The 15,555-nt window shown below is 41.4% G+C and overlaps 1 protein-coding gene across 7 annotated transcripts in view; it reads left to right on the top strand.

Annotated features, from left to right (window-relative positions):
* LOC108711800 (lysine-specific demethylase 4B) overlaps positions 1 to 15,555 on the top strand; it is a 451,885-nt gene that overhangs the window by 333,014 nt on the left and 103,316 nt on the right. For all 7 annotated transcript variants that reach the window (XM_041591519.1, XM_041591530.1, XM_041591528.1 and 4 more), the window contains 2 exons: positions 10,848 to 10,924; positions 12,174 to 12,229. In XM_041591519.1, the coding sequence (XP_041447453.1) occupies positions 10,848 to 10,924; positions 12,174 to 12,229 (133 nt within the window). The remainder of the gene's footprint in view (positions 1 to 10,847; positions 10,925 to 12,173; positions 12,230 to 15,555) is intronic.

The following is a 15,555-nucleotide window of genomic DNA, read 5'->3' as shown; positions in this document are numbered from 1 at the left end:
TTTTGCTAAGTTAGAAAAGTGCACCTTCGAGGCCCCCAAGATACTTTTGCTACATCATCTCCCAAAAAGGCTTCAAGATGGATCCTGCTAAAACCTCCGCAATACAAGATTGGCCTCTTCCGACCAGCACAAAGTCCATACAGCGATTCATTGGCTTTGCCAATTTATCAAAAGGTTTTTCATCTAAAATTTTCCCAATCCTGTCTCTCATTCGTAAAGGTGGGAAACCTAGTTGCTGGTCTCCACTTGCCTTGGAAGCCTTTAAGACTCTGAAAGAATCTTTCTCTTCTACTCCAATTATCAGGCACCCGACCCTCTTCTTCTGTTCTTCATTAAAGCAGATGCTTCGGATGTTGGGGCAGGAGCAGTTCTATCTCAGAGACTTCCTTGTGATGGAAAGTTGCATCCCTGTGCTTTGTTTTCCAAAAAATTCTCTCTTGAACAGAACTACAAAGTGGGAAATCTTGATCTTCTGGCCGTAAAACTGGCTCTGGAAGAATGGAGACACTTGTTGGAAGGCTCTACTGTTCCGGTGACAATCTTCACCGATCACAAAAACACGGAATACATCCAAACTCAACGCTTGAATCCCAGACAGGCTCTCATTTCAACTTCATCATAACTTTCGTCCGTGCTCTAGAAATAAAAAAGCGGATGCACTTTCCAGAAGCTTCCTTCCTGAAGACCCCTGTATCGAAGACAGATCTGTTATCTCACCTTGTCTGGTGGCCCTCCTTTCAGAAGGATGTTAAAGACTTTGTGTCATCCTGTACTACATGTGCTGCATCCAAGTCAGGACACTCTCCTCCCAAAGGGTTCCTTCTGCCTCTACCCTCTCATACCTGGACCCATTTAGCCATGGACTTTGTGGATCTTCCTGTTTCCCAGGGACACACGGTCATCTGGGTTGTGGTGGATCGATTCAGCAAAATGGCCCATTTCATACCTCCACGAAAGTTACCCTCAGTCCTGGAACTTTCAAAAGTATTTATTCGGCATATTTTTTGTCTTCATGGCTGAAATTGTGTCCTATAGAGGTTCCCAATTTGTTTCTAAATTTTGTAGATCTTTGTGTAAGGCTCTTAATATTTCTCTTCAGTTTTCTTCTGCCTACCATCCTCAGTCTAACGGTGCAGCAGAATGAGTCAATCAAGCTCTGGAACAGTTCCTAAGATGTCATGTTTCTTTGTGTCAAGACGATTGGGCAGATCTCCTCCCATGGGCCAAATTCGCTCACAACAATGCCTTGCACGCCTCTCTCTTCTTCTGTGTTTTTGGTCAGCATCCATTGACTTTTCCTCAAGACCTACTTCTCACTAATGTCCCTGCAGCCAAAGACCAATTTGCTCATATGTCGGCTATCTGGAACGCTACTAAGGCCAACTTAAAAAAGAGTTCTATTTCCTCAAAAAAAAAATTCTGACAAGAGAAGAGCCCCTACTCCTCCGTATTCTCTCAGAGATAGGGTTTGGCTTTCCATCAGGAACATTCATCTTAAAATTCCTACTCCTAAGCTTGGTCCGAAATTCATCGGCCCTTTTCCAATAGTTGAGATCATCAATCCGGTGTCAGTTCGTCTTCATCTACCTCCTGAGATGCGGATTCCAAATGTTTTTCATGTATCCCTCCTCAAGCCGGATGATGACCTCAGAATCTTCTTCTTCTACCCCTGCTCCTCTTCTTGTTGATGGCCACCAGGAGTAAGAAGGATTATGGATTCCCGTGTTTACATAGTAACATAGTAAGTAAGGTTGAAAAAAGACACATGTCCATCGAGTTCAACCTTTTTTTTTTTTTTTATTTACTACCTATCTGCCAGTTGATGCAGAGGAAGGCAAAAGACCCATCTGAAGCCTCTCCAATTTGCCTTAGAGGGGGAAAAATTCCTTCCTGACTCCAAAATGGCAATCGGACTAGTCCCTGGATCAACTTGGACTATGAGCTATTTCCCATAACCCTGTATTCCCTTACTTGCTAAAAAGCTATCCAACCCCTTCTTAAAGCTATCTAATGTATCAGCCTGTACAACTAATTTAGGGAGAGAATTCCACATCTTCACAGCTCTCACTGTAAAAAAACCCTTCCGAATATTTAGGCGGACCCTCTTTTCTTCTAATCGGAATGGGTGACCTCGTGTCAGATGGAAAGACCTACTGGTAAATAAAGCATTAGATAGATTATTATATGATCCCCTTATATATTTATACATAGTCATCATATCACCCCTTAAGCGCCTCTTCTCCAGCGTGAACATCCCCAATTTGGCCAGTCTTTCCTCATAGCTAAGATTTTCAATACCTTTTACCAGCTTAGTTGCCCTTCTCTGTACCCTCTCTAATACAATAATGTCCTGTTTCCGTGATGGAGACCAAAACTGTACGGCATAGTCTAGATGGGGCCTTACAAGTGCTCTATACAGTGGAAGAATGACCCCCTCCTCCCTTGACTCTATGCCCCTTTTAATACAGTTCAAGACCTTATTTTCCCTTGATGCTGCCGACTGGCATTGCTTGCTACAGCCAAGTTTATCATCTACAAGGACTCCAAGGTCCTTTTCCATAATGGATTTGCCTAGTGCAGTCCCATTAAGGGTATCAGTGGCTTGGATATTTTTACATCCCAGGTGCATGACTTTACATTTATGAACATTGAATCTCATGTGCCACTTAGCTGCCCAGATTGCCAGTTTGTCAAGATCATGTTGCAAGGATGCCACATCCTGGATGGAATTAATTGGGCTGGATAATTTTGTGTCATCTGCAAACACTGATACATTACTTACAACACCCTCCCCTAAGTCATTAATGAACAAGTTAAATAAAAGTGGACCCAATACGGAGCCCTGGGGGACCCCACTAAGAACCTTACTCCAAGTAGAGAATGTCCCATTAACAACCACCCTCTGTACCCGATCCTGTAGCCAGTTTCCTATCCACGTGCAAACGCCTTCATTAAGCCCAACGGACCTTAGTTTAGAAAGCAGTCGTTTGTGGGGCACAGTATCAAACGCTTTGGCAAAATCCAAATAGATCACATCTACTGTCCCCCCACTGTCCAGAATCTTACTTACCACATCATTAAAAGCAATCAAATTCATCTGACATGACCTATCCTTCATAAAGCCATGCTGATTGTTGCTCATAATGCCATTCATTAGGACAAAATTTTGAATGTGATCCCTTAACAAGCCTTCAAATAATTTGCCTACCACAGATGTCAAGCTTACTGGCCTATAATTGCCAGGCTGAGATCATAATCCCTTTTTAAATATTGGAATAACATCAGCTTTTCTCCAATCCATAGGCACCATACCAGATGACAGTGAATCTGAGAAAATCAGAAATAAGGGCTGGTCTAAAACTGAACTAAGCTCTCTTAGAACCCGGGGGTGTATGCCATCAGGCCCTGGAGCCTTGTTTACATTAATTTGTATTAAAGCTTTTTGAATCATATCCTGAGTCAGCCACTGACAAGATTGAGCTGAACCATTCGTGCAGTTATTAAGTGAGCCTGTGAACCCAGACTCCTCTATTGTATACACTGAAGAAAAGAACTGATTTAACACATTTGCCTTATCTGTATCTGTTACAACCATACTGGTACCATTATTTAATGGAGCAACACTCTCAACCTGCATCTTTTTACTATTAATATATTTAAAAAACTTTTTAGGGTTAGTTTTCACCTCCACCGCAATTAACTCATTTCTTTTCTTAGCCTTCCGGATTGCTGATTTACAACATTTATTAAAGTGTTTATATTCATTAAATGCAGCTTCTGTCCCTACAGATTTGTAGTTTTTAAATTCCTTTCTCTTCTTTCCCATTTACTTCTTTACTTCTGTATTAAGCCACACAGGATGATTCTTAGAGCTTCTACGTTTAGCCTTTAAGGGAATAAATTGAGAACAGTAATGATGTAATATCATTTTAAAGGACAACCATTTCCGTTCTGTGTTTTTAGCTGAAAACCTAATGCCCCAATCAATACTCTGTAGGGCAGCCCTCAAGGCACTAAAATTAGCTTTTCCAAAATTCATGGTTTTTGTTGCCCCAGTATATTTTTGTTTTTTGCACCAGACATTAAAAGATATAACATTATGGTCACTATTACCCAGGGGTTCAATGACTTGCACATTTGCTATAAGTTCTGGGTCATTTGAGATCACTAAATCAAGAATAGCATTTTTTCTGGTAGGCTCCTCAACAACCTGTGCTAAAAAATTGTCGTGCAATAAGTTTATAAACTTGTTCCCATTAACTGATCTAGCAGTACCGTTGCTCCAGTCAATATCTGGCTAATTAAAATCCCCCATTATCATTACTTTACCTAAACTAGCAGCCTTTTCTATTTGCATTAGGAGCTTTGTCTCTTCCTCCTCACTTACATTAGGGGGTCTATAGCATACTCCTATGATTAATTTGCTGGATTCTTTACAATTGGTGAAGAACTCCACCCATACGACTTCTGCCCCCTCATTTTCTAACATAACCTCCTCCTTTATATGAGCTTTTAAATCCTGCCTAACATACAGACATACCCCTCCTCCTTTTCTATTGCCTCTATCCCTCCGAAACAAAGTATAGCCACTGATATTTACTGCCCAGTCATGCGACTCATTCAGCCATGTTTCGGCCACACCAATCACATCATATTTTCCTTCCAACACCAGCAGCTCCAGCACTCCCATTTTACCAGTCCTCCCTACCCTTAACAGTATCCCCAGCCAAATCTCCTCTCCCATTTTCCCTTTTTTTGCCCACTATCTCATCTAACCTGTCTTCCACTGAATCTTTTACTGAACCCTCCCCCCCACACCTAGTTTAAAATCTCCTCCAACCCTCTAGCCATCTTCTCTCCCAAAACAGCTGCCCCATCATCATTGAGGTGCAGCCCATCCCTAGCAAAGAGCCTGTAGCCGACTGAAAAATCAGCCCCAAACCCTCCTCCCTACACCAATCTTTCAGCCACGCATTAATCTCCCTACGCTCCCGCTGTCTCCTTAGTGTTGCTCGTGGCTCAGGTAATATCTCTGAGAAAATTACCTTGGAAGTCCTCGCCCTCAGCTTTGCACCTCGTTTTTTAAAATCATTTTTGAGGACTTCACCACCTCCTCTAACTTTGTCATTGGTACCTATGTGTACCAAGACCGCTGGGTCTTCCCTAGCCCCTCCCAATAATCTGTCCTCTCGTTCCACCACATGCCGAACCCTAGCACCAGGCAAGCAGCAGACTGTTCGGCATGTAGGGGCCTTGCGACAGATTACACTATCCACCTTTCTAATAATTGAATCCCCTATAACTAGAACCTGCCTTTCCTTCCTTGCACTCCCCCCACCTCCCGTATTAGAGCCACTGCCTCCCGGGGTGCTCCGAGAGTCAGCCTGCTCCATACACGCCAGTTCGGAGTTTTCCTCCCCAGCATCTTCAGCCAAAACGGCGAATTTGCTGTTTTGGACAAACTGTGGACCAGCCCCCCTACTCTTCTGTCCCCTACTTTCCCTCTTGACTGTCACAAACCTTCCTCCCTCATTAGCCTCCACTGGCCCTTCTCCTCCCCCCACTCCACTAGCCCCTGCCAGTGGTTGCTCTGCGAGCCTCCTTTCATTCCCCTCGTTTGCCGATGCTCTCAGTGCTGCAAGTTCACCCCTTAGAGTCTGCAGCTCAGATTCCAAGATGAAAACCCACCGACATCTCTCGCATGTAAATACTGCATGGAACTGCTGCTCCAACACCACATACATGTGACAAGACACACACTGAGCAATACCAGCAAACCCACTCATATTTACACTGGGTACTTACAGTCTCCCAAATGTAATTCCTCACCAACACCTTTTTGGTTTTAAACGCCTTAAGGTTTTTAACGCTGCTTAACACTTAATTCACATGCAACACTTAGATCACATGCAACACTTACTAAGCAGCTCCCACACTCGCTTTGCCTTCACAAGTCTAAGGTTTCAACCAGAGCACACAAAGCCTGTTCAGAATTTACCTGATTAACCCCTCCCCCTTAATTAGAAGAAAGAGGGAAAGGAGAGAAAGAAAAAATGCTATTTGCTACCAGCAGTAAAACAACCCCTTATTTACTTATTTTATTTATTTTTTATTAAATGGTCCCCTTAGACCTCTAAAGGTAAAACACAAAAAGAAAATAAATGCACTTAATGTATGAACTAGTTTACCCCAGAGAGAGAAAAGAAAAAGCTGTTTATCTCAATCAGATAACTCACAGAACACACAGCAGTCAGTTATTTGCACTTACTCCCTCCTTGCACGCAACACTCCCACCATGCACAGCTAACACCAACGCCTTAAGGTTTTTAACGCTGCTTAACACTTAATTCACATGCAACACTTAGATCACATGCAACACTCGCTAAGCAGCTCCCACACTCGCTTTGCCTTCACAAGTTTAAGGTTTCAACCAGAGCACACAAAGCCTGTTCAGAATTTACTGATTAACCCCTCCCCCTTAATTAGAAGAAAGAGTGAAAGGAGAGAAAAAAAAATGCTATTTGCTACCAGCAGTAAAACAACCCCTTATTAACTTTTTTTTTTTTTTTTTAAATGGTCCCCTTAGACCTCTAAAGCTAAAACACAAAAAGAAAATAAATGCACTTAATGTATCAACTAGTTTACCCCAAAGAGAGAAAAGAAAAAGCTGTTTGTCTCAATCAGATAACTCACAGAACACACAGCAGTCAGTTATTTGCACTTACTCCCTCCTTGCACCCAGCACTCCCAGCATGCACAGCTAACACCAACGCCTTAAGGTTTTTAACGCTGCTTAACACTTAATTCACATGCAACCCTTAGATCACATGCAACACTCGCTAAGCAGCTCCTGGGGTGTCTTGCAGTATTTGGTCAAATGGAAGGGTTTTGGTCCTGAGGAATGTTCCTGGGTTAAAAGATCTGATATTCATGCTCCTTCTCTTATCCGGAAGTTCCACATGCAGTTCCCTTCTAAACCTAGTCGTGGTGGTCCTGAGGCCTCCCATAATGAAGGGGGTACTGTAAGGGTTACTCACCACCACTCCGCTCCTGTGAGACAAGATGGCGGATTCCAGGGATCCCATGTGGCATGTTCCGACACCAATGCATCAAACGTGCGCAGTGTCTCGACATCAGAACGGACACAGCGTCTTGACGCCAGCATGTTAGAATGGACGCAGTGTCAAGAGACCATAATCATGACGTCATCACACCTGTTCCCTCCCCACCCCTAATTTGCATATGTAAATTAGGATTCGGTTCGGCCGTGCAGAAGGATTCGGCCGAATCCGAATCCTGCTGAAAAATGCCGAATCTGGCCGAATCCCGAACCAAATCCTATATAGAATATATCATGCTCACCTGCTGAGAATACTCCTTAGAGAGAAGGGGCAGAGAAAAAGGTAATCCAGCCCCTCCCGCCCCTATTATCTCCCCTGACTTAGCAGTGGCACCCACCTCTGTATCATTGTCTGGACTTCATTGTGGATTTGCCTTTGGATATGACTACTATTTTAGGAGTAGTAGATAGATTCTCCAAGATGGCCAATTGTATCCCTCTGTCAAGAGTCAAAAGTGAGTTTGTCATTTCATCCATACAGTATATGTTTGTACAGTACACAGTGAAACGAAACAATGTTCCTCTAGGACCATGGTTCTACACACAACAGAGATGTACCAGACCACAGAAAAAAACTGCAAGTTCAAAAATATGCTACTCCTGCAAGACAGCACAGCATAGTGCAGGGACAGGACAAGATAGTGCACACTCAGCAGATGTAATATGTTAAGTAAATAATGCTAAACATCAGACATGATGGCTGTATCGTGATATGATAGTAGTAAGAACATGATAAAGTGCAGATGTGCTCATAGAGAACAATTGTATCCAATGGCTATTTATTTATACAATGGCGTATAGTGGCTGTGTAACGTTGTGGTATATAGTAAGTTTAGATGGAGTGTGTGTGTAAGAGAGATTTGTCCAGTCCCTGAGTATTCAGGTGCCTTATGGCTTGGGGGAAGAAACTGTTACACAGTTGGTAGGTAGGTAGGTAGTGTGGGCCCTAATGCTTCGGCACCTTTTTCCAGATGGCAGAAGTGTGAACAGTGAGTATGAGGGGTGTGTTGGATCAGCCACAATGTTGGTGGCTTTACAGATGCAATGAGTGGTGTAAATGTCCGTGATGGAAGGAAGAGAGACACTATGATCATCTCTGCTGTCTTCATTATCCTCTGTAGGGTCATGCGCTCCATGACCGTGCAGTTCCCAGCCCAGACAGTGATACAGCTGCTCAGGATGCTCTTGAGAGTCCCTCTGTGGAAGTTTTTGAGTATGGTTGGTGGGAGTTGGGATTTCCTCAGCTTGCACAGGAAGTAGAGGCGCTGTTGGGCTTTCTTGGCTAAGTAGCTGGTGTTGTGGGACTAGGTGAGGTTCTCTGACCAGGTGGACACCAAGGAATTTGGTACTTTTGACACATTAGAACCGTTGATGTACAGTGGCAGGTGGTCACTCCTAGTCTTCCTAAAGTCAACAACCATCTCCTTTGTTTTGTCTACATTAAGAGACAGGTTGTTGGCTCTGCACCAGTCTGTTAACCACTGCACCTCCTCTCTGTATGGTGACTCGTCATTATTGCTGATGAGACTGACCACGGTCGTGTCATCATCGAACTTTATGATTGTGCGGTGTGTGGCTGCACAGTCATGCGTCAGCAGAGTGAACAGTAGAGGACACAGGAAGCACACAGCCTTGAGGAGCTCCGGTGCTCAATGTGGTGGTTCTGGAGATGATGTTTCCAATCCTGACTGACTGCGATCTGTCAGTCAGGAAGTCCAGAACTCAACTGCAGAGGGAGGTGTTCAGTCCAAGCAGGCTCAGCTTTTCTAGCAGATGCTGACGAATGAAGTCTATGAAAAAGTAAAGTAGATTTTCTCAATTGGGTGGTGATAGACCCAGGAGAGTGAAGCTTGAATCTGGAGATTTTTAATAAAATCTTGGCAGTTCCCTCAGTTGGCTTGTAGAGGATCTTTAGCTGTTGGGGCGGAAACGCCATTCTCTCTGATTTGGATTGTTTTGAAAATTTTTGATCATATAAGACAGAGCTGAATCTATTGCAATCATTCCATTTTGGACAGAAGGCATTGGTTTCCTTTACTTTGCAAACTGACTATGGAGAAGCCAGTGTTTATTTAGATGTTTCTGGGGTGGTTCTCCAGGGATGATTATTTGTTCTTGATGGCCTGGCAGTTGAAAGGTTCATTCGAATGATGAGATTATCAATCTCCTTTTAAGGTCAAAGAAAAATATTTCCCATGAGTATTATAAAGTCTGCAGAAGTTTGCAGAGTTTGCTTCTTCAAAAACAAGGATGCCTTGACTACTTCTCTGACCTTCCTGGTTGAATTGCTTCTCTCAGGGAATTGAGGGTAAGGCATGTAAAGGGGTGTTTTATGTTGTCCAGGAATCTTCCCCTGGTTTTAAAAGCTCTCATTTTTGAGCCCTTAAAAAAAGTCTTCTGGTGGCTGTAATTTCTGTAGGGGTGAATTAGCTATATGAGCCTCTGAACCTCATACAGTAGGCTTTGAGGACAACGTCTTACTGAAACCTGCATTTAATTACTTTACTTAAAGTAGTCTCAAAGTTTTACATGGACGTGGAGGTTATTCTTCCATCCTTCTGTCCCCATCCTTATTCAGAGATTGAAACTTTAGGGCACACTTGGTCTGATAAGCGCCAGTTTAGAGAGAACTACGTCATGGAGGAAGTCAGAACAGCTCAGTTCCTCAATCACTCAATCATAGGCAGAGTTCTCCCATGGGGTTGAAGGCCTATTCCACCAGAGCATTGGCCAGTTCTTGGGCAACAGAAGCCAGGGTGTTACCAGAAATGTCTGTAGATTTAGTCTGTTAATACTTTAATAGTTTAACATTATAAGTTAGACGAGTTTGCCTCCCAAGAAGCAAAGCAAAGTTTGCAGAGTTTTACAGTCTGTGATATATTCTGCTTATTAAAGTTCTTAATAAGAATTGATCCTCTTTTTGTAGCTTTGGGAGTTCCTGTTGGTAAATGCTGGTAAATGCTGGTAAATGCTGACCATGGGTGACTAGGAAAAAACAGGCAAATGTTACCTACTGTAATTTCTGTTTTCTAATCATCTTCCATAGCAGTATTCACCAGGGATCTCCCTGGTGGGCAGTTTTTTTAAAGAGACTTAGGGGCAAGTAGAGCTTTTAATATATTAGTGGGAGGTCCTGTTCACTGGTCTGCAGGGGAGCTTTATCCATTGGTGAATGCTGCTGTGGAAAGTGACCAGGAAACAGAAATTACTGTAAGTATGTAACAATTTCAGGTTTTCATTAGAATCTAAACAGATAAGACAAATACAGCTCTCATTTGCAATCTCCTAGAATATACTGCTTAGGCAAAATATTTTAGGGCATTGAAATGCCATTGCTGTACAATAAAGGTGGATTATGAAAGAACATTAAGGTGTTGCTCAGGAAATGTTGCATTTCCCAGAGAGCTCCCATCAAGAGAAAACGTCAGGACACTTCAAGACACTTTCACATTGTACACGAAAGTGTCTCTGCTGGCCCTGGCTTTATGTGAGTATTAAGCATGGAAAGTGGACTTAGTTCATTCATGTGCCATTTAGTAGAATGCAGAATATATTAATAAATATGTTGTGTTATGTATGGCTTAGAATGTGTGGGTTATGATAAAATAGTAAATGGATGTGTCCATCTGTTCTACTGTTTTTAAACAGCAGAAAATCAAGTGAAAAATCAACATGCTCTTGTAAATGTAATACTGGATTCTAAACTGACATCTCGTAATATCTACAGGTTGTTATGGAGTCAACCCAGATCTGCTTGTTGAAAACTGGACTTGTTCCCGGTGTACAACCTGTGCCTGGAATGCAGTGAGTAATATATCAACAAATATTGTGTACAGTGCATACTTTGGTCTTTAAAGGGGAAGTAAAGTCTAAAATAGAATAATGCTAGAAATGCTGTATTTTGTATACTAAACATGAACTTCCTGCACCATAAGCCTAATCAAACAAATGATTTATGCTTTCAAAGTTGGTCACAGGGGGTCACCATCTTGTAACTTTGTTAAACATCTGTCCAAGACCAAGAATGTGCACATGCTCAGTGTGGTATGGGCTGCTTAGGGATCGTCATAAATTATCAAAACAGCACAAGTCAAATAATATCTGCCACAAACCGATACCGATATTTAATAATCAGAATAGGTAGACTGCACTGGGTCCTGTGTTGTTATGTAATCGAATGTAGATTTTATAGGTTTTGTATTGTTTAATACAAACTTTCTCCAACTCTCCAGAACCAGTGGCTGCAGCAAAAAATCCTCCAGATAGAAACCCGGTTTATTTGTTTAAATCTGGCTCCATGATCTTTGTCACTGCAGCTGGAGTTGGAAACAGAAAAGGGGATCTAAAGGCAAAAAAAAATCCAAGACAAAACTCTACACAGTCGTTGACTGCTCTACAGGGAATCAAACAAAGCTGCTTGAGTTCTGCATGGCTGGAAAGTAAGGCAGGGGCTCCCCCTGCTGTTCATAAGTATGATTGTTTCCCTGCAGAGCAGTAAGGGACTGTCTGCCAATTCCTATCCACAGCAGTAAATGAAGGGAGAATTTCACTGCATACAGTCAGGTTTTTTATAAAAACAGTACACATTTTTTAATTAAAGTATATTGGAGATAGGTTTCTTTTTCATTAAGGAAAGTAAAAATTGGATTTTATTTCTATGCCTTTTCATGCCCTTTAATGCTTAGGCTAATGTCACATGTATCATTCTGCCCCTGCACCCGTCACGGCACACAACAAGCAGATTTCAGCCTTAAATCATATACATTTTTCTCTTTGTACATACTTTTCTAAATTGTAAATTTGTACAGCAATTCTTATCCTAGTAGTGCTATAATAATTTATACATACATTTATGGATGGAATCTGCTCAGTGTGCTCCGTGATAGACATATTCCAGTCTTGTCAATGTGCACACAAAGAGAGACAAATCTGCCTTTTCTCCACTGGTGAAGAAAAAGCACAATGTGCCATAAGCCTTTTAATTTCATATTAATCGAAAATTGTATGAAAAAGATATTAGACATTTCAGGTTGCCTGTGGTTGTCTATTTTAGGAATGCTGTCTGTGTAACTTACGTGGAGGAGCTCTTCATATCACTACTGACAAAAGGTAAGTGTTAAACCCTATTTTTTCTGAGATTACCCTTGCATAGCATTTGCATTACTTTTCCTCTTCACATTATTTCCTGTTGCCTATTTACAGATCTCCTTTTTTCTTTTTTAACTATTTGTATGATGAGCACTTATTCTCTTTGTCTGTTTTATCTTATGTGCACTTAACTTTTTCTTCTCAAATTTAATTTTGAAATCCGACATGGGGCTAGACATATTGTCAGTTTCCCAGCTGCCCCCAGTCATGTGGCTTGTTCTCTGGTAAACTTCAGTCACTCTTTACTGCTGTACTGCAAGTTGGAGTGATATCACCCCCCCCCCCCAGCAGCTTAACAACAGCACAATGGGAAGGTAACCAGATTACAGCTCCCTAACACAAGATAACAGCTGCCTGGTATATCTAAGAACAGCACCCAATAGAAAAAGCCCGGTCCCGCTGCGTCACATTCAGTCACATTGAGTGGAGAAACAACAGCCTGCCAGAAAGCAGTTCCATCCTAAAGTGCTGGCTCTTTCTGAAAGCACATGACCAGGCAAAATGACCTGAGATGACTGCCTACACACCAATATTACAACTAAAAAAAATACACTTGCTGATTCAGGAATGAAATGTTATATTGTAGAGTGAAGTTTTTGCAGTGTAAACAGTGCAATTTAGAAATAAAAATAAATCATAAAAATCATGACAGAAATTGGTGGCAGGCCAAACTGTGAATGCTCCCAAGGCAGGATCCTGATACCATAGAAAATGCTTGAATCCTGTTTGCAGCAGTACAGTGCACTGCATCAAATATTCTCAGTAAGATACTGTCAGGAGTGCTGTGCTAAAAAGTGATGAACAAAATTTTTCACCAGGTTTTGCAGCAAAAAAGATGGCCATAGACTCCAATGGGTGAAAAATATTGTCATTTAGCAAAAAAAATAGTTGCCCATAGACTTCAATGCATTTGGCGAATTTTTTGCAGTTTCGCAAATTTCCAGTCATGGTGCACATGTATTCTAAACAATGCCCATTTTGCATTCCAGCATGGCTATCTTTCAGTTTGTGCTCTTCTCTGATGACAGCCAATCTTGCTACTCTGGATACGCAGAGACATCCAAGCCTTCTATGCATTAATGTAATGCATTAGGCTGTAACTGTGTAAAGTAAATACCTTCTGATTCCAGAAGGCATCACTTTGCATATAATTGCTACCTAAGGGTTTTTTCGCTCCTTTCAGCCCTTCTCACAATAACCAGATTTGGCTCCCCATTTTGCTACTCTCCAAGTCCTACCTCTCAGAAGCCATGTTCAAATATCTTGCACTGATGAGATCTAACATGATTGAAACAGGCTGTTTGCAAGTTTGGATATATGGCTCTGAACCATTAGGCTGTATCTGTGCTATAAACCAGCGGTTCTGGATGCATAGTTGGACAAATAGACAAAAAGGAGTGATTTGCATGTCTCCGCCCATGATTTCTTATGGGAGAATCAAAACTCATTTTTGATATCTAAGCAGTGCTGTGTGTATGGCATGAGACAAGTAAATACCTTCTGATTCCAGAAGGCATCACTTTCTCTATAATGTCCTCAAATGTACTTGTAAAGTGTAATCATGTCCCCTCGCAAGCGCCTTTTTTCCAGAGAAAAATCTACAAAAACCCCAAGATCCTTCTCATTTAAGGAAACTCCCAACACACTGCCATTTATTGTATAACTTGCATTTATATTATTTTGCCAAAGTGCATAACCTTGCATTTATCAACATTGAACCTCATTTTCCAGTTTGCTGCCCGGTTTCCCAACTTAGACAAATCACTCTACAAAGTGGCAGCATCCTGCATGGAACCTATAGTTCTGCACAATTTAGTATCATCTGCAAAAATAGAAACAGTACTTTCAATGCCCACCTCCAAGTTGAAAAGCAAGTGACCTAGTACATAGCCCTGCGGTACTCCACTAATAGCACTGGTCCAATTAGAAAATGTTCCATTTACCACCACTCTTTGTAGTCTATCTTTTAGCCAGTTCTCTATCCAGGTACAAATACTATGTTCCTGGACAACATTCCTTAATTTAACCAGTAACCTTTTGTGTGGCACTGTATCAATTGCTTTAGCAAAGTCTAAGTAAATCACATCCACTGCCATCCCAGAATCGATGTCCCTACTTACCTTCTCATAAAAAGAAATAAAGTTAGTCTGGCAAGATCTATTACGCAGAAAACCATGCTGGCACAAACTCATAGTATTATGATTTGCTATGAAGTCCAGTATCTTATCCTTTATTAACCCTTCGAAAAGTTTTTCTACTTCTGACGTCAGACTAACTGCCCTTTAGTTTTGAGACTGAGAACTGGATCCCTTTTTGAATAGCGGCACCACATTAACAATTCGTCAGTCTCTCTGCACTATGCCAGACCTCAAAGAATCCTGAAAAATTAAGTAAAGAGGTTTGGCAATCACAGAGCTAAGCTTGCTAAGTACTTTGGGATGAAGACCACCTGGCCCTGGACCTTTGTTTATCTTAACATGTTCTAGTCTCTTTTGAATTTCCTCATGTGTGAACCATGCATCATTAGATGTATTACTTGAATTGGGAATAAGTAAACCTTCATTAACTTGTTCCTCATTTGTGTAGACAGACGAAAAATATATGTTCACAATCTGTGCTTTTTTTTTTGTTTTCATCAACCCACCCTCCCTAATTTTTTTACTATTAACATATTTAAAAAATTATTAAGGATTCTTTTTACTGCTTGCTGCAATATCCTTTTCCATTTTAGCTTGCCTTATAGCTTTTTTGCATGATTTATTGGCCTCCTTGTACCTTATAAATGATTCGGCTGTCCCAGCTAACTTGAAAGCCTTAAAATCATGCTTTTTCTTACCCACCTCAACACCAACACTTCTATTGAACCAAAAAGGTTTTGCTTTGCAACTACGTTCCTTGCTTACAAGGGGAATATACTAACGTATATTTATTAAGCAGCATTTTAAAGACTTCCGATTTTTTTCTGTGTTTAACCCTGTGAAAAAAATTTCCCACTTAGGTCCAAAAGAGAGTTATTCCTAGTAGGTCTTGAATGAGCTAGAATAAAAAGTTGTCATTCAGCATATTTACAAACCTACTAGCTTTTTCTGTCTTGGCAACCCCATTACCCCAGTCAATGTCTGGATAATTGAAGTCAACCATAGCAACAACTGGACCCAGCTGTGAAGCTGCATCTATATGCAAGAGTAGATGGACTTCATACTCGTCACTTATACGAGGTGGTTTATAGCATCCACCAAAGATAATTCTCTTGGTAACCTTTTGCCCAGTCAAAATCTCTACCCAGA

Source organism: Xenopus laevis, chromosome 1L (genome assembly GCF_017654675.1).
Source record: "Xenopus laevis strain J_2021 chromosome 1L, Xenopus_laevis_v10.1, whole genome shotgun sequence".
Lineage (NCBI taxonomy): Eukaryota > Metazoa > Chordata > Amphibia > Anura > Pipidae > Xenopus > Xenopus laevis.
Note: the sequence above shows the minus strand (reverse complement) of the source record. Positions and strands in the feature narration are given on the sequence as shown.